This window comes from Centruroides sculpturatus, unplaced genomic scaffold (assembly GCF_000671375.1).
Source record: "Centruroides sculpturatus isolate CEXI.00-Female unplaced genomic scaffold, Cexi_2.0 scaffold20, whole genome shotgun sequence".
Lineage (NCBI taxonomy): Eukaryota > Metazoa > Arthropoda > Arachnida > Scorpiones > Buthidae > Centruroides > Centruroides sculpturatus.
The window spans coordinates 1,129,574-1,154,783 of NW_019384333.1; the positions used below are offsets into that span (position 1 = coordinate 1,129,574).

Here is a 25,210-nt window from a genome sequence, read left to right on the forward strand (position 1 = left end):
CACTTAAAAACATTAACTTTTCACGGCTCAAAAATCGCAACTAAACCCTAAAATCTACCCTAAAATGCGATATTTAACCACAGTATTTAACCTTCCGTCATTGATTTTCAATGGCCGGTACGTTACCAAAGGGAATTACATCATTAAATTTCCAAATCTTACAATAAATATCGATCCGACAGCATTAACATACATCATAAACAAGACGTCCATCGTTTATTAAATTAATTTCGGGTTTGGGGTTCCGGAAGACATCGAACAAAAATAAAGACAAGTGTTTACAGCGGAATTTTCTATAATTTTTACGAAAGTTAGAAGTAACTTGTATATAATAATTAAAAAAAAAAAGGAATTGAGGTAGAGGTAAAGCCAATAAAAATGAATGTTAGTAATTTTGATGTGTGGCACGATGCCAAATTCAATTGAAAGATTCGAGTCTTATATGAAAAATGTTAGCTGCCGAGCCGTGGGGTATGTTTGTTAACACTTTGACATATTGGATCGATTTTGCTAAAAGGTTTTAACCTTCTACTTTTGGTATTTATTCCTTTCAGTTTATAAATATTCGCTCCAACGAATATTTAAGAAATTCAAACGAATAAATACAAAATGTTTTATGTTAGAAATTTCGAAATTATAAAAAAAAAAAAAACGAGTAAATACCAAATTATAATGGGATTTCACCTCATCAAATTTTATCTCGTGAAATTTTACCTCGTCGCTTCTTATAAGAGTTCACTCCATTTAATTTTACCTCATATCATCTCATTAAATTTCACTCTATCAGATTTCATCCCATTAAATGTCTTCCGAAATTTTACCTCATCTCGTCTCATCAGATTTCGCTCCACTAAGTTTACCTCGTCAAATTTTATTTCACCCCATTAAATTTCTCCCTATTAAATACGACGTCGTTTTATGGGGAAATTTCGTCTTTCCTTATTATTATTATTATTATTTTTTCTTATGTTTTTTGGAAATTTTACGCGAATTTTTACATAAAAAAAACACCCCAAAAGAAAAGAAAAACAAACCTAAAATTTTCCCAATCAAAGTTTGTTAAATTACAGACGATCCCCCTATAACACTGTTGATTATTCCGTTTTATATGAATTCCGTGTTGTACGAGTCACTTAGATTTTACAAATGCGTGCGCCGGGCTGTGAACGGCTCACGTATTTGTAAAATCTAAGTGACTCGTACAACATGGAATTCATATAAAACGGAATAATCAACAGTGTTATAGGGGGAGGTCGACTGTATACGAAATTTTCGGGGTACATTATTAGATAAATTTCACTTTAAAACGTGAAATTTTTAGATGATTTGATTAAAGAAACTTTGCTTTTAACTTTCTTTCCAGAGAAAGTTTTAAGTGTATAAGAGAATTTTATATTCGCCAATGTTTTACTACCGTAAAATCTGTCTAAAATGGAACACGAATAAAACGAAAACCTGCTAAACACATAAAATAAAAAAGATACCGGCTTACACAGGTTTTTCTTATTAGGCTGTGATTTGAAAGATTTGTAGACCTATAAATGTCGTCCGTCTGTCCGTCTGTCTTTCCTTAATCTCGAGAACTGCGTTATTTAAATGAAATTCAAGACCACGTGTGGAAAGATTAGGAGCTGGAGGCCCGGCATTGTGACGATGCCACAATAAATTACTGCCCGTTATTATATTATAAATTTAATTTTGGGGGGTTTCGTGCATCCAATTTGTAGCTTAATAACTCGCGTGTCTTGTGTCGAAAATTTCTGAAATTTTGCAGAGAGGTTTAAGTATTAGGGGCATTGATCCTATTAAATTTTGGTGGTTAATTAAAGGTCCAGGGCGGGGAGATAGAGGAGGGTCGTCTGCCATGATCTCGAGATTAATCAAGGTTTAACTTATTATCGTTTACAATTTCTTATACAACTCATCTCTACCCTCAAAATTAAGCATTTTTGCCATTTTATAATACTTAATAATATAAAAAGTTTATAAAATAAAATCTCCTAACAGATGGCGCCATACACAATTTTAAAGTTTGGCCGGGAAAGTTACACAACTCGTTGCCGAATTTTTTTTTAATTCCTTATAGCAGGACTTTTGCATATTTTAAAAATCCTTCGCTGTAGTACTTTATAACCATCAAAATAAAGTATTTTCTACAGAAAATAAGTATAAATTCTATTTATTCTTTCATATTTAACCTGTATCTTTAGTTGCAAGCCTTGAAAAGTGCTGTTTAAGGCACCTTAACAGCACTTTTCAAGGCTTGCAACACGCCCTATAATCGCCCGAGTTGTGTACGATGGATTTAAATGTAAAATTTCCTTTTATTCTTTTGCAGCATACCACGAATTTCCTCCCGATTTATTCAATAATTACCAGAGATCTCGGGGAGCCATTGTAGTCCACATTTTGGTCGTATTTTACATGTTTTACGCAGTCGCAGTGGTGTGCGACGATTATTTTATAGCATCCTTAGAAGAATGCTGCGCGGTAAGGTAATTTCCCTATTACTTCGTATTGGAAAATATTTATTTTTCTTCCACCAATTCTTCCCTTTTCAGCGTTTGGACATGAGCGAGGACGTTGCTGGTGCTACTTTTATGGCTGCAGGCAGCTCGGCTCCGGAATTGTTTACAGCGATCTTAGGTAGGATATGATATATACTGTTTGTTTTATCGATTATATATTTATAGAATGTTTCGTGTAGCAAGCACAAATCAGTACGGGAACAAAGGTATATAACTGTTTAACGTTTTATACTTGATAATACATAATGCATATCAACAGATGTCTCTTAATCGTTGCCCGTTCTGTTTCTGTCTAAAACACGCAAATCGTGCTTTACCATTGTGTTTTACTTCTTTTAGGTAATGGGACTTTGAAAGGAAGCTACTGGTTTTAGATTTATAACGCTAGACAACTTCTCACTTTGTCTTTTTTAAAAGCACCAATGGGAAATCCCTCTCGTGATATGTGACTGCAGCTTCGTCACTTGAAATTGTTCCATAAGGAATAGGGTCATAATAATATATATATATATATATATATATATGGGTTAAAGCTATGTTAAAGTGAGGGAACTCTATGCATTTGTTATTCAAATTATTTATTTGGAGTAAAGAAACGACGATGGAAAACATCCACAATACTTCTATGACTGGTTTTCATGCTAATTTCATATAAACATAACTAAATTTTATTATTTACTGATTTTCTTTTTGAAACCGTGTAGGACACGGTTTCAAAAAGGACACGGTTTATTATTTACGTAGATAGTGGTTAAGCCTAGGAATTTTTGGAGGAGATGGTCTGTCCTGGATACGTCGGGCCCCACATCACCCGGCTGCCTCATTATGCCTATAAATCTAGAATTAACTTTAATATCTTATAAAACTCTACAGCACTTCACGAATAGAGAAACGAGTGGATTTTGCTACATTAATCAATATAATACTGATAAGCAGGGACTTCCATTTGTCAACGGGCCTGCGGCAAAATGCATATCATATCAGGGGCTCTAGCAATAAGGATGTAAACGAAAAAGTTCCTCGGGGCCCAGGGCAATTTGCTCCGGTGATGCGTTATCCTATGGGCAATAAAGGGCAATTGCCTGGAGGTCCCACCAACAGGGGCCTGAAACCAATCTTTTATGAGAAAATATTTCTCCAAAAAAATTTCCGCCGAAAAAAAACTGTCTGAAGTCAACACTGCACATCGAACCTCTTAATTCAAATTTGCCTGGGCCCCATGAAGCTAATAAGCAAAGTCTTTCTTATAGTTTTGCTCCCCTCTTAGTGGTCCTTGATAAGCAAGAGAGATTTAGGTTAACAACACCGGAGGTGTAGAAGTTGATATCGATGAAGAAAAAGAACCCATTGTGATCATAAATAACGAATAATCCTGTAATACGGCAATCATCCTCTGTCATTGACTTAAATCCCTCGAAAAATTATACGGTTTGAAATCGTTATCCGTATAATCAGTAAATTTAACCGTGATTATACTCCAGAGAAGGAATTTAAAGCATATGTAGCTGCAAATTACGATTAATCGAAATATAATTTTTGCGTTTAATTCATTTTAAATCTAAACAAAAAAAATCTATAAAAATGCTGTTTTTAAAGTATATTTCATCTCAAGTAAATTTAATTACTTTAAAAAAATAATTAAAATTAGAATAGTGATAAACTTTTCTCGTGAACAGGCGGCCTTCTGTAATATACGTAAGATATCGAGTTTGAATGGCTTTCTGATTAATTAAAGATGATTGGTTGACGAATATTTAAAACGGTAGAAGTAGGCGTACATTTAAATTTTTTCAGCCAATCATTCTTTAAGACAACATATCAATTTTTATATAGTTTTATCTTACGTATCATGCAAAGGACGACTCACATTCGTAGACGATCTGGGACTTGTCAGGTGTCAGTTTACGCTCTGGAGGACCCGGAATCGTATCTGGGCTAGCAATCCCAGGAATTTTTCGGGAGGGGTGGTTTGTCCCGATATTTCGTGCCCCTTCCTCACCACCCGGCGAGCCTGGTCGAACCTATTCTAGACCTTGGACCGAACCCACGATGGGCATGAGCAAAAAGGTCCTCTAATGCCCACATGGTAGAGAGAACTAAAATATGAAAAAGAAGCAAGATTTATCCAATTGGAAATCAGGAAGATTAAACATTTTCCACGTTCTTTTTCTTTTTAATATTTAAAAAAATAATTGAGTAATTTTCCGTATTTTAATAATTTATTCAAATCTTTCTTTGCAAAGGTGTCCTCGTGGCAAAAGGTGACGTAGGAACAGGGACAATAGTGGGATCTGCAGTTTTTAATGTTTTATTTGTCATCGGAATATGCGGAATATTTTCTGGAAGAGTAAGTAAATTCCTTTTTTTTTTTCTTTTTTGATACATAAAACTTAATTTTTCTTATGCAAATGACCTCTTTAGAAAGTCAGAAGTAGACTGCATCTTTTTATAATTACAAATTATAAAGAATTTTATGAAAAATGCAAATTTTTTTTCTTGCATATTCAATGAGCTGGTTCTCATTCCTCACCATACAATAAAGAAAATCTTTCTTTGCAGGAAGTTAATTTGTCATGGTGGCCAATTATCCGTGATTCCGTCTTTTATTCATTCACAGTAGTGGTCTTAATTCTTGTGAGTATTAGGGTCATTATTTGATTAAGAAGCCTTTGGAGACAGCTGACGTCCCGATTATTTATTTATTTTTTTTTTTTAGATTATTTATGATAGCACCGTCACGTGGTACGAATCGATAAGCATGCTAATCATCTACGCCTTCTATATCTTATTGATGAAGTGAGTCTCTCTTCGTTTGATAACTTAAGGGGGGACAATAAACTGTTACGTGTTGATTTTGAAATTAACCTTCTTCGACAGGTTCAACACTCAAGTACACTTCTGGATCTCTAGAAGACTCGGGATCGAAGACGAACTTACTGCTTCTCTGGGCATTCTGTCACAAACGCATGACAATAAGTGTTACAGCTCTTATGGTAATGAAATGTCTAATTTAATTATCATATTTTTGGCTATTTTTGGATCGATTAGTTTTAATGTGTATCAAAAGTTTAAAGTTTTTAATTAGAAATTTTAAATTGCCCTATAGGAAGCTGGAATTGTACTAAGCGTTAACCTTATTGGTTGAATTTAAATTTAAATTAAGTTAGTTACATTTAATAGTGAGTTCAATCTTTAGAGGGGTTGCACTCAAAGTGGATCCAGAAATATTTAGAGGGGTGTACTCAATAGTAGTGGGTCTAGAAATATTTAGAGCGGGGGTGCAGAAAGAAAACAATATGTCTTATAAAATTTTTATTACCTGAGACAGCCGTCTTTACTCGTGAAAAAGGGGTGCATCCCCTGGTAGTGTTTGGATGTTATTTATATTGATTATATGTAAGTAAGAGTCTATATTGTCAAGCAATAGTAAACTGCATATTTTGCTAGGAATGCTCTAATATAAACGAGACTTATCCCAAGTAATTGTACGAATGCATTGTGACACGATCGTGGTAATTGTGGAATGTGTTATTCGAATACGAGATTCATTAATAATAGAAAAATAATATGGATTCATATAATGAAGAAAAAATAATCAATATAATAATATATTATCACATATCAAACGTATTTTAATAAATAATAGCATACTTAATAAAATAATTCGCAAAAAAAAAAAACATAATTTCAAAATAAATTTAGCAAAAATTTAATAATCTAGTTTTTAAATTATAAATTACTCCGTTAATTAAAACTCTAATTTATTACATGAGCTTCCATTAATACAAGTAACATTCTAAGTAAGGACAATTGAAAAATATTTTATTGTGAACTTGGATATTTGGAATTTTAGTAATTTGCAGTTTTATTGCGGAAGAAATATTCCTCTTGTGACAAAAGCCACAAATTTGTTTCCATTAGAAAATAGAGAAAACCCACGACGAAACGACAGTGGCGTGTTAACCTATGGGCAAAAAGGGCAATTGCCCGGGGCCCGCACTAAAGGGGACCAAACCAATCTTTTATAAGAAAACATTTCCCCAAAAAGTTCCCTCGAAAAAAAATGTCTGAAGTCAACCTCTAATTCAAATTTTACTGCACCCGAAGCTATAACGCGCCACTGCGAAACGAAGTTGTTTTAAAAAGGATACATCTCGTGTTTGGGCTGGTTTGATGGGATAAGGCAGTTTGCCAAGGGAGGAATCCTCCCGAGAGAACTTTCTATTGGAAACTGGCCACATTCAGGTGTTAGATACGTGAAGAAACACAAAAACTCCACACTATCAATAGTGTTATCCACTTGGTCTCCGGTGTAGCCTACTTATTTTGTGCTGTGCTGCTACCAAATATAGTATTTCTTTGTTAAAATGTAGTTATCTCGCTTTACATTCATCATAATTCACATTTATTGTATTACTAGCTGTTACCCGCTACTTATCCCGCGCGGATTTTGCAAGCAAACACTATTTATATTCAGTATTTCAACAACCATAGTAATTATTTTATCTTGTTATATAACACCTATCGCCGAGAATGAGAATTACTGAGAATCAAACGAACTATTTTCAATTTGATCAATTTTCTGGAACATTTACAATCGTTCTAAAATCGAACCAATATGCAATAACAAATTAGAATTTAAAACTGTTCGAACATTTGGTTAAAAAATCGAAATACAGTCGACCCCCCTATAACACTGTTGATAATTCCGTTTTATATGAATTCCATGCTGTACGAGTCACTTAGATTTTACAAATACATGTGCCGGGCTGTGAATGGCTCACGTATTTGTAAAATTTAAGTGACTCGTACAGCATGGAATTCATATAAAACGGAATTATCAACAGTGTTATAGGGGAGTCGACTTGTACGTATCAAAATATTTTTTTTTTTTTTGTAGGATAAGGAAAAAGTTTGCTTACTTTACAATTAATTTGGCACTTGCTTCATCCAACTCACTTGTAAAAAGTCGAATAGAGTTCTATAGTCTTTCGTTCTTTTATTGATTCCTTTTCGGCCTGGCGGGAGGTACAAACTATGAAATTCATGATTATTTTATTCTGGCAAGATTAGGTTATTTTTAATGCAGTCTTCTACCCTTTTAAAATTCAAATCTCTTTTTCAGAATTTACATTGTTTTCGTACAGCGTGCGAATTATGTGCTCGAGTTATAAAGTTTAAAATAAAAAAATAAATAAAAGTTAATGTTGAATATACACAGACACACACGTGTATATATATACTAATATACTGTAAAACCTTTCCAAAACAGAACCTAACTGGAAAAATATTCAGTACCATGCGATTTCGGTTTACACAAATTTCACTGTATATATAGCCTAATATGCAAATTTCCAATATAAAATTGCATTTCGTGTTTTCAGGTATGACCATTAGAGGGCGATGAGAATAAGTTTCCTCATTGGCTTGATTACTTAGAATCTAAGTAAGCGAGCCAATGACATACATCGTTTCTCATAACCTAGACGAAACCATTATTTTTATCATCGTAATTATGAACCAAATAAAGGAAAGTAATGAAATAAAATTAAAATAAATTTAAATTGAAAAGATTTGCAAAATTCATTAATCATACGAACCATTAAAATATCAATTTTAGAAAGTAGAAATTCGAAATTGCTATTACTGGCCATTAACAACGTGACACTACCATTCTTCATTTTCTAATTTTAAAAATTGCTGATTGGTAGAAAAAAATTCAGTATGGGACTTTTAAAATTAGCGTAGAATTCGAATAAGATTTATAATTGTAACAAAATAATTACGTGTTTTTTATCCATTTTCTTCCCGACTATCGTGTCGATTCATTTTGATTATTTACCAATCGCTGTTAGCATTTCCATTAATATCCCGCATTCTCTTTCTCGATCTCATCAATTTTAATTAAATAATTTTATACTGGGCATGTGTATATTTTTAAATTTTAAGATATATAATTTAATTTAATTTTAATATTTAATAGTTCCATTTAATAATGAAATCGACGAATGTGCCCAAACGACAATTACGTCACAACCTACAATGGCCGCCGATAACGTTAGACTTGTTAAAAAACGGTAAGTAATATAATTATGAATTTTTCACGAGAAAATTTTTAAATTTATAAATTATTCCTCGGAATTTAATAATTATAAAAAGTAAATGTTAAATATAAAGAATTATTTCGTTGAAAAATATCGCATTCGTTACTTAATGATCCGGACGTCGACTGGTGCACGCTCCGATGATTATGACATCCTTTAATGGGATTTATATATAATAAATGATTTAAAGTTTTAAATTGTAAACGTTATATTTTGTAATAAAGTCTGTGACTATTTTTAACGCAAATTTTAAGCTCTTGTTTAAATTTATTTTAATAAATCTCTAATAAAAATGTATATATATATTTTTTTGCTTTCAGCTTGACATTTTTCGAAGCCGGACAGATGATGTTGATGACACGATATTTTCCTCCTCTAACACGATTCCGAGCGGCTGCACGACGAATTATATTGCAGGTGTTAATAAAATACTTCATTAAGATAATTAAAGGCGCGTTATCGCTTGTAATCAGTTAAATCCTTTAAATATGTTCATAAAACGCTAATTAATGCTATTCAAATTTTATGTCTTACGTAACAAAAGAATTCTGTTATCCGGAAACACTAGTTTGACGTATACAAAGAAACGAACCAATCAGATCGTCCGAATGTTCATTGCGTTCATTTATGTGCAGACAATTAAATCGAAATAACAAACTCAATGAACAACAAAGTTAAAGCATACGTACTTAAATATAATTCGTGTTTAATTGACTTCTGGGAAAACGGGAATCGATTAAAACGCCACTTAATTGATTCTTCTGTTTAGTTTCTAATCAAATTTAAGCTTTAAACATAACTAACTTCGAAATCAATTAAGCTTAGTTCGTTTTCATTATGGTTTCTACTGTGGAAGCTTTCGTACATTACGTAACGCCGTCTCACATACCCACTATCAAAATTACGTAATGTACATCCTCGATCGATCCCCTTAATTGTACTAAAGAATAATACAAAACAGTGTTCGATGCTATTGTTACCCAGGGGTTAAAACCCTATCATTACCTTACGTTTTTGTAAATGTACCACCCCTTGTAACGCATTGTAACGATTAGCTGCGTACACACTCGTATCTGCGTTACGTAACTTATGGACAATTCTCTTGAGTAATATCGAGACGACGAAGAAAGGAATAAGTTCGGTAATTTATAGTGTAACTTTTCGGTTCTGTTTGGAGTCATAAATTAATTAAACGTAAACTATGATATACTTTTTTAAGTGACATCTGCTAAAAAAATCTTTCCCTGTGAGGCGCTAAGGTAACGCACAATATGGGCGATCTGACAAGGTAGAGGACTGACCCTTATTTATATTTTAGACACGTGAAGAAAACCCAGAAAATTTCACGTGGTCAGCCCGTTAATGAGGCGCGGATCCGCGATCATGTACAGTGGTTTGCAAAGGAGGTCCTTACTTCATTCCTATCGCGAGTTCGGACATTTTATCCACTCTGCCAATGATGGGTTCTCCCACAACGAGAGCCCATCGGTAGCCGTGTGGATAAAACCACTGATGCTGGTGGTCGTGGATTTGCGCCTGGCAAACGGGCTGGTCACGTGGAGTTTTCCGGTTTTCTTCACGTTAGTAACACCTAAATAGGGGCCAGTTTTCCATAGAAAATCCTCTCGGAAGCATCCCCCCTCGGTAGATCGCCCACGTATCACTTTGCCGTAAACGAATAAACCAAAGCTATACAACGGGAGAAGGTATCCAATAGATTCGAATCGATTCGTTCGCGAAAATTTATGAGATGACCCGGACTCGAGCGCGGATTCTCTTCCCCCAGAGCGTCAGAATGACGCCTTTACCAGTCTGTACGTCTACAGGCCGATTAAACAAAGTTTAATCAAATTAAATACAAACAACTAAACAATGCTAATTAAAATACATTAAATTAACATATATCTCTCGACTGACGAGTGACGATAGTTAATTTTATTTGTAACCATCAGAAACAAGTACCGAAACCTTAAAAACATCGAAACAATCAAAAATCAAATCAAGTTGAAACAAATATAACCGTTAAAACTGATTAAAATTAAAGGAAAACACCGTAAATTTCACGTAAAACCACAGTTAACTGCCCTAATTATTTAAAAAAAAAACAAAGATAACACAACAAAACCGAAATAACCAATTAAAATCCCGTGTCGATAATGTAATTAAATCAAACGTAACCTTAATTAAACTATGTTATTGTGTCTAGAAAGGCTTTTATACTTAAGTTAATCAAAGAACTGGCAATTAAAGCACAAACAGGAAATTAACAGAAGGTTTAGTTTAGTTAAACAACCAGTAACTGAAGTCGGTTAACCGAATCAGAAATGGAAGCTGACTGAAATATCAGCAAATAGGTTACATTCAGTTATCAGAAAACTGATTGATGAGTGGAGTCTTCCTTATCCAGCTTCCCATCTCCCGGTATCGATTCATGTTAACTTCATTGTTTTCTTGTCGTACGAGGAAATCAGTGCAGGAAAATCCAACTAGGGGATATCCTGTAGGTTATCTATACTTAATTTAAAATCTTATTATCATCTGCCAGTAGGAGAGGCAGTAATTTACTCCATTGTAGTAACATAGAGTCATCTGTTTTCTTTTTTCTATAGAACCAAGCGGCAAGAAATGCACCTCAGAAAATGCAACCGCAATTATCTATGGATGGTGGAGGCGGGGGTAACGTGCCAAGATGGAGAAGTAAGAGCATCATCAGGTATGTTTATTATGTAATTTAAAAATATATATAAACTGTTTTTGGCTTAAAAATAACTGTATTTTCAGTGCCAGCGTAGTTATTTCCACAGAAGATGAATGGAAAAGAATACCATCCCCAAGTAATTTTTCTTTGGCATTTTAAATAAGTGTCAAGTATCTTTTTTTTCCTTTCTTTTCACGATTAATTAAACCGAAAAGTCCAAGTATAACTAGGCCGAATTCCATTTTTAACACCGTTCTACACAATTTTGTGCCAAAATATCCGCAGTGTTCGGTTCCGTACTGGCTCCGAGCCAAAATGGCGTACGGACAATTCAATAGAATTTTTTACATTCTTTACAATACAGGAAATTGATACTGTAACCGGAACGCGGTTTATTATATTGCGACGATGATGATGATGATGGGGATGATAAATTTTAAAGGAGATTAAAGGCAATAAAGCGCCCCTTAATGAATTTTTAAATTCGAGACTCTTATCGGATGACGTAATAAAAGTTCGATGTAATGAAATTTTATCCCCCCTCCACTTAATTTAGTTATCTTTTTTTTTTCCCCGTAACTGAATCATTATCATTCTTCTTTAAATGTTACTAATGCCAGAAGCAAGGTAGAATCAATTTAAATTTCTTATTCTTATCCAGTGAAAAACTCTATCACCAGGTGGCTCGGGGCTAACCATTGTATAATTTGAAGAAAGTATCGAGACAAATATCGCTGGCGTGTGGCGGGGGGGGGGGACGAAACGTCATCATCGAGATCGAAATTAGTATTTTGGTATATTTGTCTAACGTTTATAATGGCGCAATGACCTCAATTTTTCTTCCGCGATCAATACTAATGTTAGCCATAAAGATAACAGAAAAAGTATGGAGTAATGAAAAAGTAGAACATGATTTTGCTTATAATCGATATCATTGGTTTTTTTTTTTTTTAGGTGAAGGGTTGGCAGTAATATTAAAATGGATCATCAAAGCACCTGTTTTAGCCGTTCTTTATTACACTATTCCGGATTGCAGAAAGAGTAGATGGAAGAATTGGTTTATGGTATCATTTCTCATGTCTATTGTGTGGACGGCCGTTTTCTCTTACGTCATGGTGTGGATGGTAAGCATGTTTTTTTCTAGATGCAGTCGAAATTCCGATAACGGCAACCTCCTAACAGCGGCCATTTTTTATGTGTCCGTCGATGTTAGGTTCGACTGTATATAAGTTCTGTATAACACCCGTTTTCGAAACCATCTTGAGACGTTATGTGCAAGTCTGAGATAAATTCGTAGTACGGTCGAACCTTTTACGACCATTTTTTAAGTGTTTCTGACAGTGGCCGTTTGTCACAGGTTCGACTGTACAGTACATAAATTATTTTACGAATTTCTGTTTTCTTAACCGTATTAAGACGTTATGTGCAAGTGTAAGATAAGGTCTAACCTGCAATAATGGCCATTTTTTTATGTTCCGATCAGTGGCCGTTGTATACAGGTTCGACTGTACTTAAAACCTTTTATAATTTCCGTTAAGTGCAATTCTAAGATCAACCGTGGTACAGCCGAACTTCCAAGTAACGGTCACCTCTGAACAACGGCCATATTTTATGTTTCTGTCGGTGACCGTTGTCCACAGGTTCGACTGCCATCTTAAGACGTTACATGCAAGAAACGACACCAAATTAATAATATTCTTATTTTTTATTACTTTCAGGTGACTTTACTAGGTTATACCTTGGGAATACCGGACAGCATTATGGGAATCACCTTTCTAGCAGCCGGTACAAGTGTACCAGACGCATTTGCCAGTCTTTTGGTAGCAAGACAGGGTGAGTGACGTACGGTTACATCAGTAGTACGTAAGCTATAAATGACGTAAAGGGAACATCATCTCTACTTGGCGTTTCATACGAGATTTTAACGTGTAACATATTAATAATTAAATATATTCTGTAATTTAATTAAGAACATACGCGGTTATTGATGACGACACGAACGCGGTAAGGTCATCTTTCAAGCAGATGACGAAACACGTGCCAAACATCGATTCGTGTCACGTGTCTCGATTTTATGCAGCCCGTTTCCCATTGAACGATGGGAAGAAAACGTCACCGACTCGGTGCGATCCTATTGGCTAAAACGGGCAATTTCAGACATTAAAAATTCGAAATTTTCTTCTTTAATACGGGCTTACACGCTTAACTAATTTGAATATATTTACGTTTCCTTTATTCAATTTACTTTAAAATAACTCATTCTGACTAAATAAAATACGTTGTTTCTGAATAATTCATCATTTAAAATTGAATTTCCTACGTTTTCGTACTCGGAACCTTCACAATGTCAAATTTCATATCCGGCCGCCATATTTAATTTTATACAAAGTTTAAATTCACTTTAGAAATTGGCAAAATTGAATTAAGAAAAGACTATTAAAATGAAAATTATATTATTTTATTGTAGGTCAAGGTGACATGGCGGTATCAAACAGTATCGGCAGTAATGTCTTTGATATCTTAGTGGGTTTGGCCGTTCCCTGGTTTATATACACGGCCATGATAAATCCTGGAGATGTTGTAAGTGGTTAATATCGATTATTTTTTTCAAATATCTGAAGGATGATTTAATCATTTTAGCCTTTCTTTTTTAGGCAACTATCAACAGTAGCGGAATGGTTTACTCTGTTATACTTTTATTTCTTACGATCATCGTTACGGTAAGTAAAATATTCTTTAAGTAAATTCTAGAGATTAAGATACAAAAATACAGAAATTATATTAAAAAAAAAAGGATAAAAATCTCACCATATTCTGTCTAATGACTGCTCTATCCATACTCTTTCTGTAAGGGCTATTCTTCCCATATTCTAAGGACTACTTTCTTAAAATTCTTTCTAAGGACTGCTCTCCCCAAATTATGGGGAAAGCAGTCCTTTTTAATTAAAACGTTTATTATTTTCGATTGTCGAGAGGTTAAGGTGGCAGACTACCTCTCCAGAGTTCGAATCCGGATGGTCTGAAAAACCCGCGAATTTTTGGGATGGCCCCTCACCACCCGGCTGCTCTATTATGGTCCTGTCCGAACCCATATTGGGCTTGCTAAAAGAGGCCCTCTTAGTGCCCATAGGACGGAAAGAGAGGGGAAACGAATCGGTGCATGGCCCGAAATAAGCCGGACTTAAGTAAATTTTACTGAATTAGTTAATTATTAAATTGGTATTTTACATTTATGCAATCATTCTTAGCAGCGAAATTAAATTTAAATCGCGTAAATCAAAATGACAAAAAATTAAAACAACGGACATTATTTTTACATTTTTCAAGAATATTCGCAATAATTGTCCCGCTCAAGCCGATTTTATAATTAATGGCTTCATAGGAAGAAACACTACACCAAGACAATCTGGCAAGGGGGATGATGGCATTTCTACAGGAAACTGCAAGTAATGTGCGAAGAAAACCCGGAAAATACGCTGCCAGCCGTTGGTGAGGCACAAACCCGCGACTTATTACTTAGTTTATCCATTCTGCATCACTCTTAGGCTTATTAACAATGAAACCAGCTAATAACGAGTAGATTTAAGCCCATTTTTAAGCATAAAAACTCACTAAAATTCCTATTTTTAAAACCAAAACGTTAATGGAAACTCAAAGTTCCTAAATTTTCCTTTATTTCCAGGTGGGTGGAGTATATCTGAGCCAGTGGCAATTAACAAAACGTCTAGGAATATTGTTACTATCTGTATATGTTGTCTTCCTGATTATTTCTAGTATGATCGAATTTAACTACTTTGGTTACGTCAATCCTCCCATGTGTAAGGAATGAAAATGTAATAATAATTATTGTTGTTCATCTCTCTACATGTATTAAAATATATAAAAAAACAAGTTAGGATCATCAGAAATAGTCCTTTAAAAAACTTCTATCTTTGAAAGATGACTCATAGATTAGTTTCTTATTAAGAATGATAAAGAGTTTTTGATTTTTATGATTTTGCTAAACATAAAAGAAATTGTTACATGACACGAATATAGATTATAGAAATTATATACAGCTTGCACAGTTGTGATGTTAATAATAACAGGTGTTAATAATAATAATACTTGAAATTTGTTAATATATTTTACTATATTTTAGAATTTACATAATTATTCATCGTGGAAAAATTTATCTAAGTTATAATGTTTGAAGAAAACAAGAGCTTAGTAAACTGTTTCTATCCCAAAATGGGAATAGTTGTCATTAATAAATCCCCTTTCGAGTGCTTACAACAAATATAATATTGTTAAAAATATTAATAAATGGTACCCAGAGTTTTTATTTATTTATTTATTTCCTTGCAGCTTATGTTGTGTGTGTGAGATTCTTTGTTGTGTACCAACTACTTTTTAACTCTTTTGTAAATTTTAAAAATTAATTTATGCATATATTATTAATATATATACATATATATACTGTATAATGAATTATGTTTGTTATGTTGGTTTATATCTTTTGAAAATTTAACAGCTACATAAATAAAATATCAAATTTTATTTATATAAATTGTTTTATTGGAAATGATTAAGATACAAACACTAATGGAAAAAACAATACAATAATGTATTTCTGTACAACACTTTTAGCACTTGTTTAAATTGTCTTTTATAAAATTACTTTCTAAAATCTTCCGGTTATTCTGACCGGTGGCAGCGATGTTGCGGTTGGAGACGTCCGATGCTGGGGGTTCGGTCCTATTTGTGTGTGGGCGCCGTAGCCGAACACTTGGGCCAGAGTGGGAGGTGGTGGCGGAGGAGGAGGAATGCGATTGACCGGAGGTCCGTGACTCGGAATGCCGGAATGTGGTTCCGGTGGCATGGGACCGCGATGGGGCGGATACGACGGAAGCGGAGGATGAGGTGGAGGTGGCGGGCCTGCTCCGCGGTACTGGTTCGATCCACGAAAAGAATCCTGAAACTGATGTGGAGGAACTGGAGGTGGTGGACCCTGCGATGGCTGTGGTTGAGAAATTGGTGGGGTCTGATTCGGATGGTGCATCGGTCCGCACTGCATAGGTGGATTTTGAGCTGTTCTGAACGATGCCTGTTGAGTCGATGAATGTCTCATGGGAGGACCATAAAATTGATCTTGAGGTTCAGGTGGTCGAAAATATGGCGGCAGTGGTTGAGTGTATGGAGTATGTGGAAACTGAGAACCCGCAGGTGGAACATTACTCGAATAGTATGGCATAGTTGATGGATTACCTGACTTTTCTGTAGGTGGTGGATAAGGTGGTGGATATGCCGAATTATGTGGTCCAGAAAAATTCTGACTGATGGGTGGAACTGGAGTGTGAGGTTTTACCTGTGCAGGAACAACTGGAGAGGACTGCAAAGTTTCAAAACCACCAAAATGAACTCGTTCCTTATTAAAATTTTGTTCTTGTTCTGGATTATATTGGGATTCTGGTTTGGGAGGATAATCTGCTCTATAAGTATCGGTAGTATCTGGAGGAGGAGCTTGATTAAAAGTAAATGAAGGTACATTTGCAGCAGTTTGTGGAGCTGGTAATGGAGGATCTACGGTAGCAGAAGGTAGGGTTACATTAGGCGGCGGTACCGGAGGAACAGGCGGCAGTGTAGTAGTAGTCGTAATTGGTTTTGGAGTAACGGGAGTAGTTGGAGCTGATGTTACAGGTGCAGCAATGTTAGTAAGTGTTTCAGTTTCAACAGCTGGTGTTGTTTTAGTAGAAGATTGTTGTTCTTTTATCTTTGCCTGACAAGGGGGAGTAGTCGATATTGCTGGTGATGATGGCGACTGGAAAAAAATGACAAAGTTGATGTTTTTAAAAATAACTTCAACAATAACTATAATAATTGATATTTAAATATATCAAGAACATTTTAAATAAAATATATAAGCAACAAATACTTTTACATTATACTATTTGTTTCAATTAACAGACAAAAATGAAAGGAAACAGATAAATATCATACAAACTATATTATATATGTCTAATATAATTCATACACTCTTTTGTGCTGGTGCAGTACGTCTTATTTTTGGAGGAGGAGTAGTAGGAGGTGAATCTTGTGGAGTACTAGGTATAGGTGTTGAATATAAATCTAAAACTTGATGACAGATATCTGAAAAAAAAAAAAACTCAGCTAGAAAGCAGAAATTTGAAAATTTCTATTCTATAACTTAAAATATTAAAACATAAAATGTAACAACTGACCTGTACAATTATAAAATCTAACCTGATCAAATCTGAACAAGAAGATTGGATGAAGGTCAAGGTAGCATAACTGATAATGTCCTAACTAATATATAAAGTTGTGGGATTAAGTCCCACTCTGGGTCAATCTTTTCACCCAGAATCTTCTAAATTGATTAATTTAATTAGTAATTATTAAACAGCACAAGATGGCAGCCTAACAGTAGACCAAATTATATTGTTTAATCTTTCATTTACATTTACTGTAGCCTAAATATAAGCTAACTTTAGTCAGTTGAGTTATTACAGCAGAAATCTGTGAAATATTATATATTACTGTATTACAATATACAGGTAACCCTCGTATAACACGGTAGTTACGTTCAAAAAAATTGCCGTGTTATGTGAAACAAAGAACTAGTACGAAAAGGAGGGTTAGGTTCCAAAAATTAAAAAACATGCTACTATATTTTCATAATCTTTATTAAAATTTTCTTAAGTGATACATATTGATATAAATTAAACAATGTTTTCTTTGTCATCACTAAAAGCACTATTAACCGAGAGCGTTTTATTTTTGGCAAGTTATCCTTATCCTCTAAGCATTTTTCTGCATTATTTTCAGATTCATGCTTTACCTTTTGCAAAAAGTGTATGTAATTTTAGATTGCTTGCTTCTAGTTAAAAGATCTTTATAAATTTCGTTATATGGTGCTAAGCACTTATGGAATAAGGGAAAAACATCTGGCAACACCAGAAGCAGAAGCGTCGAGATCTAGCAAAATTGAAACAATTTTCGTGAAGGACCATGTGTATGAAGACAAGAAAAGAAAAATTACACACTGAAGTACTAATAGTTCACGAAAATTATTATTTTCGTGAACTATTAGTACTTAAGTATGTAAAATTTTATTACATTTCATGTTGTACGAGGGTTTTACCCTTCTCGAACCGTGTCCGAGTGAATCCGTGCTATAAAAGTATCGTGTTGTACGGGGGATGGTACCAATTCTCGAACCGTGTTAGAGTGAATCCGTGCTAAAGAAGTGCCGTGTTATACGAGGGTTACCTGTACATACATTTCTGCAGTTATAAATTTCAAAAAGTATTCTATACTTCTTTACAAAATTTATTAAGACACTGCATTTCCTCAATTAAACCCCAGAGAATAAAGGTGCTGTTAAAAATAAACCTGGGTTGAAATGTGGAAAACATGTTGCTTAGAGTAATATAGTTTAGAGTAACAGGAAAAGAGTTTAACTAAAATTCTACAACTTCAAATTGTCTACAGTCAGATAGCACTTTCTATTCCAAGGTGCACAGAAAAATTTTTTTGAAAGAAAATTAAATACAGTATTGCCAAATACTGAGCTTGGGAAAGTCACAATAGAGTTCATAAGTAGGATTATCAGCAAACTCTAGTTCAAATTTGCCATCTCTTTTGGAAAGAGATGGCAAGTTTGAACTAGAAGATGGTAGTCAATATCTTGATTTCTACAATGATATTGATGCAGACATAATAACCAAATTAGAAGACACTGAATTAGGTTAACTATGATACAGAATTTATTTCAAATGTTATAGCTGTAACCCATAAATATAAAAAATGCATGGTTTTGATAGTTTGGAAAATGTATTGGTAATTAAGATATTTGCTGCAATTTTTGTCCAGTTGTAAATAAACACTGGGTCTTCAAAATAAACCCCAAAGGATACATATGTTTTAAAAATATATCTCCTAGGGTTTAATTGAGAAAATACAGTAATTGTACAGATGTTTGTTTCTGTAAGTAATACCAATAAAAGCTATTTTTAAGTTGTCATAGAATGATCTTATTCTAAAACGATTTTGGAAATTTAGATGCTCTAATGGATATATTTGTTTATTCAATTCCTATTTATAAGCTTCATTTCAAGACATTTTCATATCTCCAATAAAAGCTATGAAAGAAGTAAACTTTATGATAAGTTTTCATGTATCTAAAGATATTTAAGCATAGGAAAGATACAGTCAGCTAAGAATTTTTCAGCTCCATTATAATCTTATGAAGCCTCTGTCATATATGTGGTCTTGTACTGTACATAAAATTTTAAATTGGTAAATTATTCACGTCCTCAAAAATGTATTATTTTAATAGTTGTAAATGTATTATTTAATAGTTGTTGATATGTAATTTTTCAAAATGAAAAATTACATATCAACAACTATTAAATATTTTTGATATCAAAACTTGACTGAAAAATACATTCCATTTTAATAAAATTTTAAATAATCCATATACTTACCTTCAAGAAATTCTATGCTCATATTGTCCACAAACATGTCCCACCAATAATTATGCTTGGATGTACGTCCATTCCAATCGTTAACTTCAAACTTGGAGAGTTTCCCTGCTAGGTACATTAATGCTATGCCAATTATTTCGGGCTCCCATTGTAAACATAATGTTGTGCATAAACTGAAATTTTAAAATTAAATGAATAAATAAATGTATTCATAATTTATTACCAGTAATATATTCCAATTTATTATGAAACTTACCTATCATTTATAAATGTCCAGGCCATTTGAACAAGCTTTTGCAATTTAGCTCTATCACCTAAAGAATGCATTGTTTACAATAAAATTGCTAAATATGATGATCATTGTTTATTAATTCTCTACAATTCATACAAATCTGTATTATGTCATGTCCAAATTTTAGGATTTAGAATTTCTAAATTAAATAATGCTTAAATTTTCTCAGACAATATTTAACATTTAAGTTCTTTTTACAGCTGATACTGAATTTAATAATTTAGTTAATAACTTATTTAAACTATTTTACCTCAGATATCAAAGTTAACTTCTAAAACATTTTTTTAAACAAGTTATTAGAACTAAATTCTAGTCTGAATTTGAAGAACTTTATATTTTAGAGAGGAATGTTGCTAATTTTACAGACCTCTTAATGACTTTGCATATTTAAGTAAATATCCGTATGGATGATCCACTTGTAAATCAAATTTTATTGTCTGCAAAAGGATTCTTTCCAATGTCATCACTTCTTCCTGAATTAAAAATAGATATTAAATTAAATAGATTTACTTCCATTCATTAATTATAATCAGTTATATTGTATTCAATTAAGTGAAAATTCATTTTAAAATAATAATAATACATGCACTAAATCATTAATGTCTAAAGTAATGAACATTAATGTTTTAATATGTATAATCTACATGCTTCAAATTACTTTTGGATCATCTCCAAATTGTGTAAACTGTTGATCAGTGAGAAGAATTCTGGCTGTTTTAATAATGTCTTTACATTTTTTGGGTGTTTCTTCTACTTTACCAGCCAAAAATAAGCAGCAACAGGCTGTAACCTGTAAATAAAACAAAAAACACATTAAATTCATATAATTATAATAAATATAACTTACATATGTTTTAGAATTTTGTATTAAATTGAAGTAGAATGACCTTTAGAAATATAAAATCCCAATTCTAATAGATAAAATAAAAAATTTACTTGAAAAATCTCTCTATATACATTCATTTTCTATTGCATATACCATTATTTATATCTTATTTTAAAATTAAATTTTTAAAAACTCATTGGAAATAAATTCAACAATCAATTATAATCTTGATCTAAAGTGAGTATTAATAGAATAAACTCATATTTCCAATAAACAAACAATAATGTCAGATATATCGGGTCATAACTTGGCAAATTAAATATATAGATATGAAGTAATTTGAACTAAAATTAAGCAATTAAGTTGCTATCTTGTATTAAGTTTAATAATTAGAATTCAATAAATTAATTTAGAATATTCTAGAAGAAAAGAATCGACCCAGAGTGGAACTTGAACCTGCAACTCTCGCTTACCATGCAAATGAATGCATTGCCAGTTATGCTACCTGGACCTCCAAGCAATTACTTGCTTTTCAGACATATTTAATTATCGATATAACCATCCTTGGCAAGCAACCATGGCACCTAACACTTACCTCAAGTACCAAATTACAGTACTTAATAATTAATCATTAATATAGCACTTAATTAGTCAGATTAATTATGGTGATCATTTGGTTCAGAAGATATAACAATACCGAACATTTGGCACGACTACTCACAGCACTTGAGTGATTTTAAGCTTTTATCCCAACACAGGATTACAGCATATACATAAAAATGAGTTGGCAACACAGTCTGTGACACGAAAGTGATCACACTGAATCTGTAATGCCAATGTCGGTGCCATCTATTGTTCATTTTTAACAAAGTTTTTAAAATAATATATCTTTTTAAATATAAAGTTAATTTTCCCTGCTCACATTTAAAATCAGACAGTTGTTTCTGCAATATTAAAAAGATTTCTACCTTCAATCGAATTTGTTACATGATTTCATCCAATTCTAATTTCATCTTCTCTCCCCATCTTTTATCATTTTACATGATAAAATGTTTATATCATGTAAAATGATAGAATTATTCTGAAGTGGGAATTGAACAATCCTACTTAACCAACAAAAAATGGACAATTCTCATAACAATTGACATTGGAAGTAGGTGTTTTAAACTCATCAAACTGTTCATTGGCAACCCTAGTGGTTTTCTTATTTTACAACTTTTTTTTAATTATGCTTACAAATTATACATTTATAATAATAAAAATATATCATCAAATACAGACAGGTTAAATAATAGCCTCATTATACAGAACATTATAATAAATAAGGCATTCCATTCTATGGCACACAGGAAATGATAGACCACCAGTTGATAGAACATCATTTACATCGTGGTTTGATTTTCATACTTAAATATGGTGGTAGAGTATGATGTGATTTGTGGTTCACTAATTAAATATTGATCAATAACTGAAATTAAAGCAACAACAATACAATACAAACCCTTACATCCATACATATGAAAACAAAATACACTAAAAACATTTATTTAAAAAATCCTATTGAAATTCAATGGCGTATTGCTAGTATTTGTATAAAGATCAGTAAACCATTGTATTTAACACATTTTTACATTAAAACTTTTTACTGTATATAACCATTAAAACAAAACTATGCTAATATAAACATCTACAAACCAAATTTTAGATTAAAGCCAAACGATTGCCAGATTATACCAAACTATATTAATGCTACTAATTGTTAATTACATGTCAAGTAATTTGGCTTAGAGATAGGTGTTGGGGGTGCCATCTCTTGATAAATTTAAAAATTATAATTAAATTAGAATGTTCTGGAAGAAAAGAATTGGCCCAGAATGGGACTTGAACCAATAATTCCCACTTACCGTGCAGACACATTGTTAGTTATGCTATCCAGACATCTGTCCAATCTCTGTTTAATTAGTAGCATTAATACAGTCCAATGTAATTCAGCAATCATTCGGCCTTGATTAAAAATATTTCATTTATTCCATATATACTAAAAATACACCTACTCTATCATTTATAAATGATGTGTCATATATATGTTTGTGGGCTGGGTATCACTGATCTAAATTATTTTGTATAATAATAATAATAATAATGTTAATTTATTAAAATATTCTAAATTATTAGATTAATTATCAGGTAATCAAATGAATCTCTTATGTATAAATTCTTTGAATTATGTTATAAATCTACTCATTAACACAACCATTACTTAATGAATGAGTTAATGTTATAACAATTATGTTTAAAAACAAAACAATTTTTGGCATATTTTCCATTTAAATTCATTCCATTCTGATTTACTTCAGAGTATCCAAACAATCCTTGCAATACAGATAACACATAAGGAGTGTACATTATTTTCCAAGAATACTTAAAAAAGAGAAAAAAGTTAATTTTCTCAATGAAACTAATATTAATATATTTTTTAAAATAATACTGTACAGTTTCTATTTAATACAATAATTATTTTCCAATTATGAAAGTAATTTTTATAGTCTTGTTTATTCAGTCTCTTCAAAGTTATTTATAATTTAATTGAATTGTTTGCTAACTATCAAAACTTTCTTTTCATTTTCCTATCAAAACTTTTCATTACTTTCCATTTTGGAAACTGCATTATTTATTGAAGAACCAAACTTCCATTTTTCTTTAATTTCAAATAACTTCAAAGTGACTTCAATTTCTTGATGTATATTTAATACAGTAATTGTCCATTTAATTGATTTTGGTTTGTAATATTTTAAAGTAAGTTTTTATACAACAAAGAGTACAGAATGTTCTTTCACTAATGCAACTTAATAAATATTTTCAATACTTTATAAATATATCATCTTTCCTTTTGTAGGTTTCTTGATGAAAACCTTGAGATCCTCTTGATTCCTCCTGCATGCATCAGTTCTGAATTAAAATCAATCATTTCCAAAAATTCTATGAGCAGTAAGCTAGAACTTCAATATATTATTGCAAAACACTTTTCTCACTTTTTCTAGCAAATTTTTTATTTAATTTAATGAACTAACATTTTCAGCTATCTTAAATAGCCTTCATCAGGTCTTAAGAGGGATATTCCAAATTATGTTTAATCTGAAGAAGGCTATTTAAGATGGCTGAAAATGTTAGTTCATTTAATTTAATTAAAAAAATTTGCTAGAAAAAGCAAGAAAGGTATATATTTCCAAAAAATTTTAGTAAATTTTGTGTTAAAGATTCTCTCTCAAATGAACTTTTCTGTTCATTCAAAGAATTTGAGATAATTCTGACATATCTTCACAATTGCATTTTTATATGCAGTTGATAGACTGACCAAGTCATTTTCCATAGATCCATGACTTATTAAATCTATAGACTGATCCAGCATAGAATTACATTTTCTTAAGTGTAATTCTATGCTGTTTAGTCAGAAGAACGAACATTTTTACACATTACATCTCTCTTGTTAGATTACTGGATAGAAAAATATTATGGCACACATTTAAGCTGATATTTATAGAATAGGAAGTGGATGGAAGCATAAGTTATCCTTTTAACTTAAACCAAGTTACAGACCTTCATTCATCTGTAACTTGGTTTAAGTGGTCTGCAAATCAAAAAAATTAATTGCTGATTTAATTGTAAACAATAATTGCTGTAATAAAGTAATCTCTGTAAAGTATGACAATATAATAATTTATGGATATACAGTAACTTGACAAAACTCATAATGAAATATATGTATATTAAATATAGCAGAATTAAGTAAAAATACTACATAACTACACACCAACCAAATGCCGAATATCTATCGGGCTAGTATAAGGCTAATTATTAAATGAATTACGTAACCAATTTGGCTTTAGAGGTAAGCGTTAGGCGCCATCTCTTATTAACATTAATAAGAGATTTTAACATTAATAAGAGATTAATAAGAGATTAACATTTTCAGCATTCGGTTGGTGTGTAGCTATATTATATATCAGGTTTAGCGATGTTTGTAAATACAGTAGAGCCTCGATTATCCGACCTAATTGGGGACTGGGGTTGGTCAGATAATTGAAAGGGCGGATAACCGAAAAGTATGAAAAAATCTATTATTAGTGTAGTATATTATTATATCCCATGTAATTAGTATATTAGTATATCGCTATTAACCTATTTTGCATTGAATTTTCATCGATGTTAAGCTTAACAAAAATTTTTTAAAATAATAATCGTCGCTATTGTATCGTTAAAAATTAGAAAATTAAGC

General features: G+C 32.4%; 2 protein-coding genes across 2 annotated transcripts in view; one reads left to right on the forward strand and one right to left on the reverse strand.

Moving 5' to 3' along the window:
• The window catches only part of LOC111631018 (sodium/potassium/calcium exchanger 4-like), a 30,343-nt gene extending 14,503 nt beyond the window's left edge, over positions 1 to 15,840 (forward strand). Inside the window, exons 3-17 of the mRNA XM_023375211.1 lie at positions 2,339 to 2,490; positions 2,562 to 2,646; positions 4,772 to 4,875; positions 5,088 to 5,162; positions 5,245 to 5,324; positions 5,406 to 5,521; positions 8,512 to 8,605; positions 8,953 to 9,049; positions 11,242 to 11,345; positions 11,414 to 11,466; positions 12,285 to 12,454; positions 13,049 to 13,163; positions 13,798 to 13,910; positions 13,985 to 14,050; positions 15,013 to 15,840. Coding sequence (XP_023230979.1) covers positions 2,339 to 2,490; positions 2,562 to 2,646; positions 4,772 to 4,875; positions 5,088 to 5,162; positions 5,245 to 5,324; positions 5,406 to 5,521; positions 8,512 to 8,605; positions 8,953 to 9,049; positions 11,242 to 11,345; positions 11,414 to 11,466; positions 12,285 to 12,454; positions 13,049 to 13,163; positions 13,798 to 13,910; positions 13,985 to 14,050; positions 15,013 to 15,159 — 1,571 coding nt within the window. The 3' untranslated portion in view covers positions 15,160 to 15,840. The remainder of the gene's footprint in view (positions 1 to 2,338; positions 2,491 to 2,561; positions 2,647 to 4,771; positions 4,876 to 5,087; positions 5,163 to 5,244; positions 5,325 to 5,405; positions 5,522 to 8,511; positions 8,606 to 8,952; positions 9,050 to 11,241; positions 11,346 to 11,413; positions 11,467 to 12,284; positions 12,455 to 13,048; positions 13,164 to 13,797; positions 13,911 to 13,984; positions 14,051 to 15,012) is intronic.
• A 52-nt stretch (positions 15,841 to 15,892) lies between these two features.
• LOC111631227 (cyclin-K-like) overlaps positions 15,893 to 25,210 on the reverse strand; it is a 23,676-nt gene continuing 14,358 nt past the window's right edge. The window contains exons 3-8 of the mRNA XM_023375427.1: positions 20,767 to 20,931; positions 20,476 to 20,581; positions 20,073 to 20,130; positions 19,817 to 19,989; positions 17,344 to 17,459; positions 15,893 to 17,130 (exon numbers count right to left, since the gene is read on the reverse strand). Coding sequence (XP_023231195.1) covers positions 15,994 to 17,130; positions 17,344 to 17,459; positions 19,817 to 19,989; positions 20,073 to 20,130; positions 20,476 to 20,581; positions 20,767 to 20,931 — 1,755 coding nt within the window. The 3' untranslated portion in view covers positions 15,893 to 15,993. The remainder of the gene's footprint in view (positions 17,131 to 17,343; positions 17,460 to 19,816; positions 19,990 to 20,072; positions 20,131 to 20,475; positions 20,582 to 20,766; positions 20,932 to 25,210) is intronic.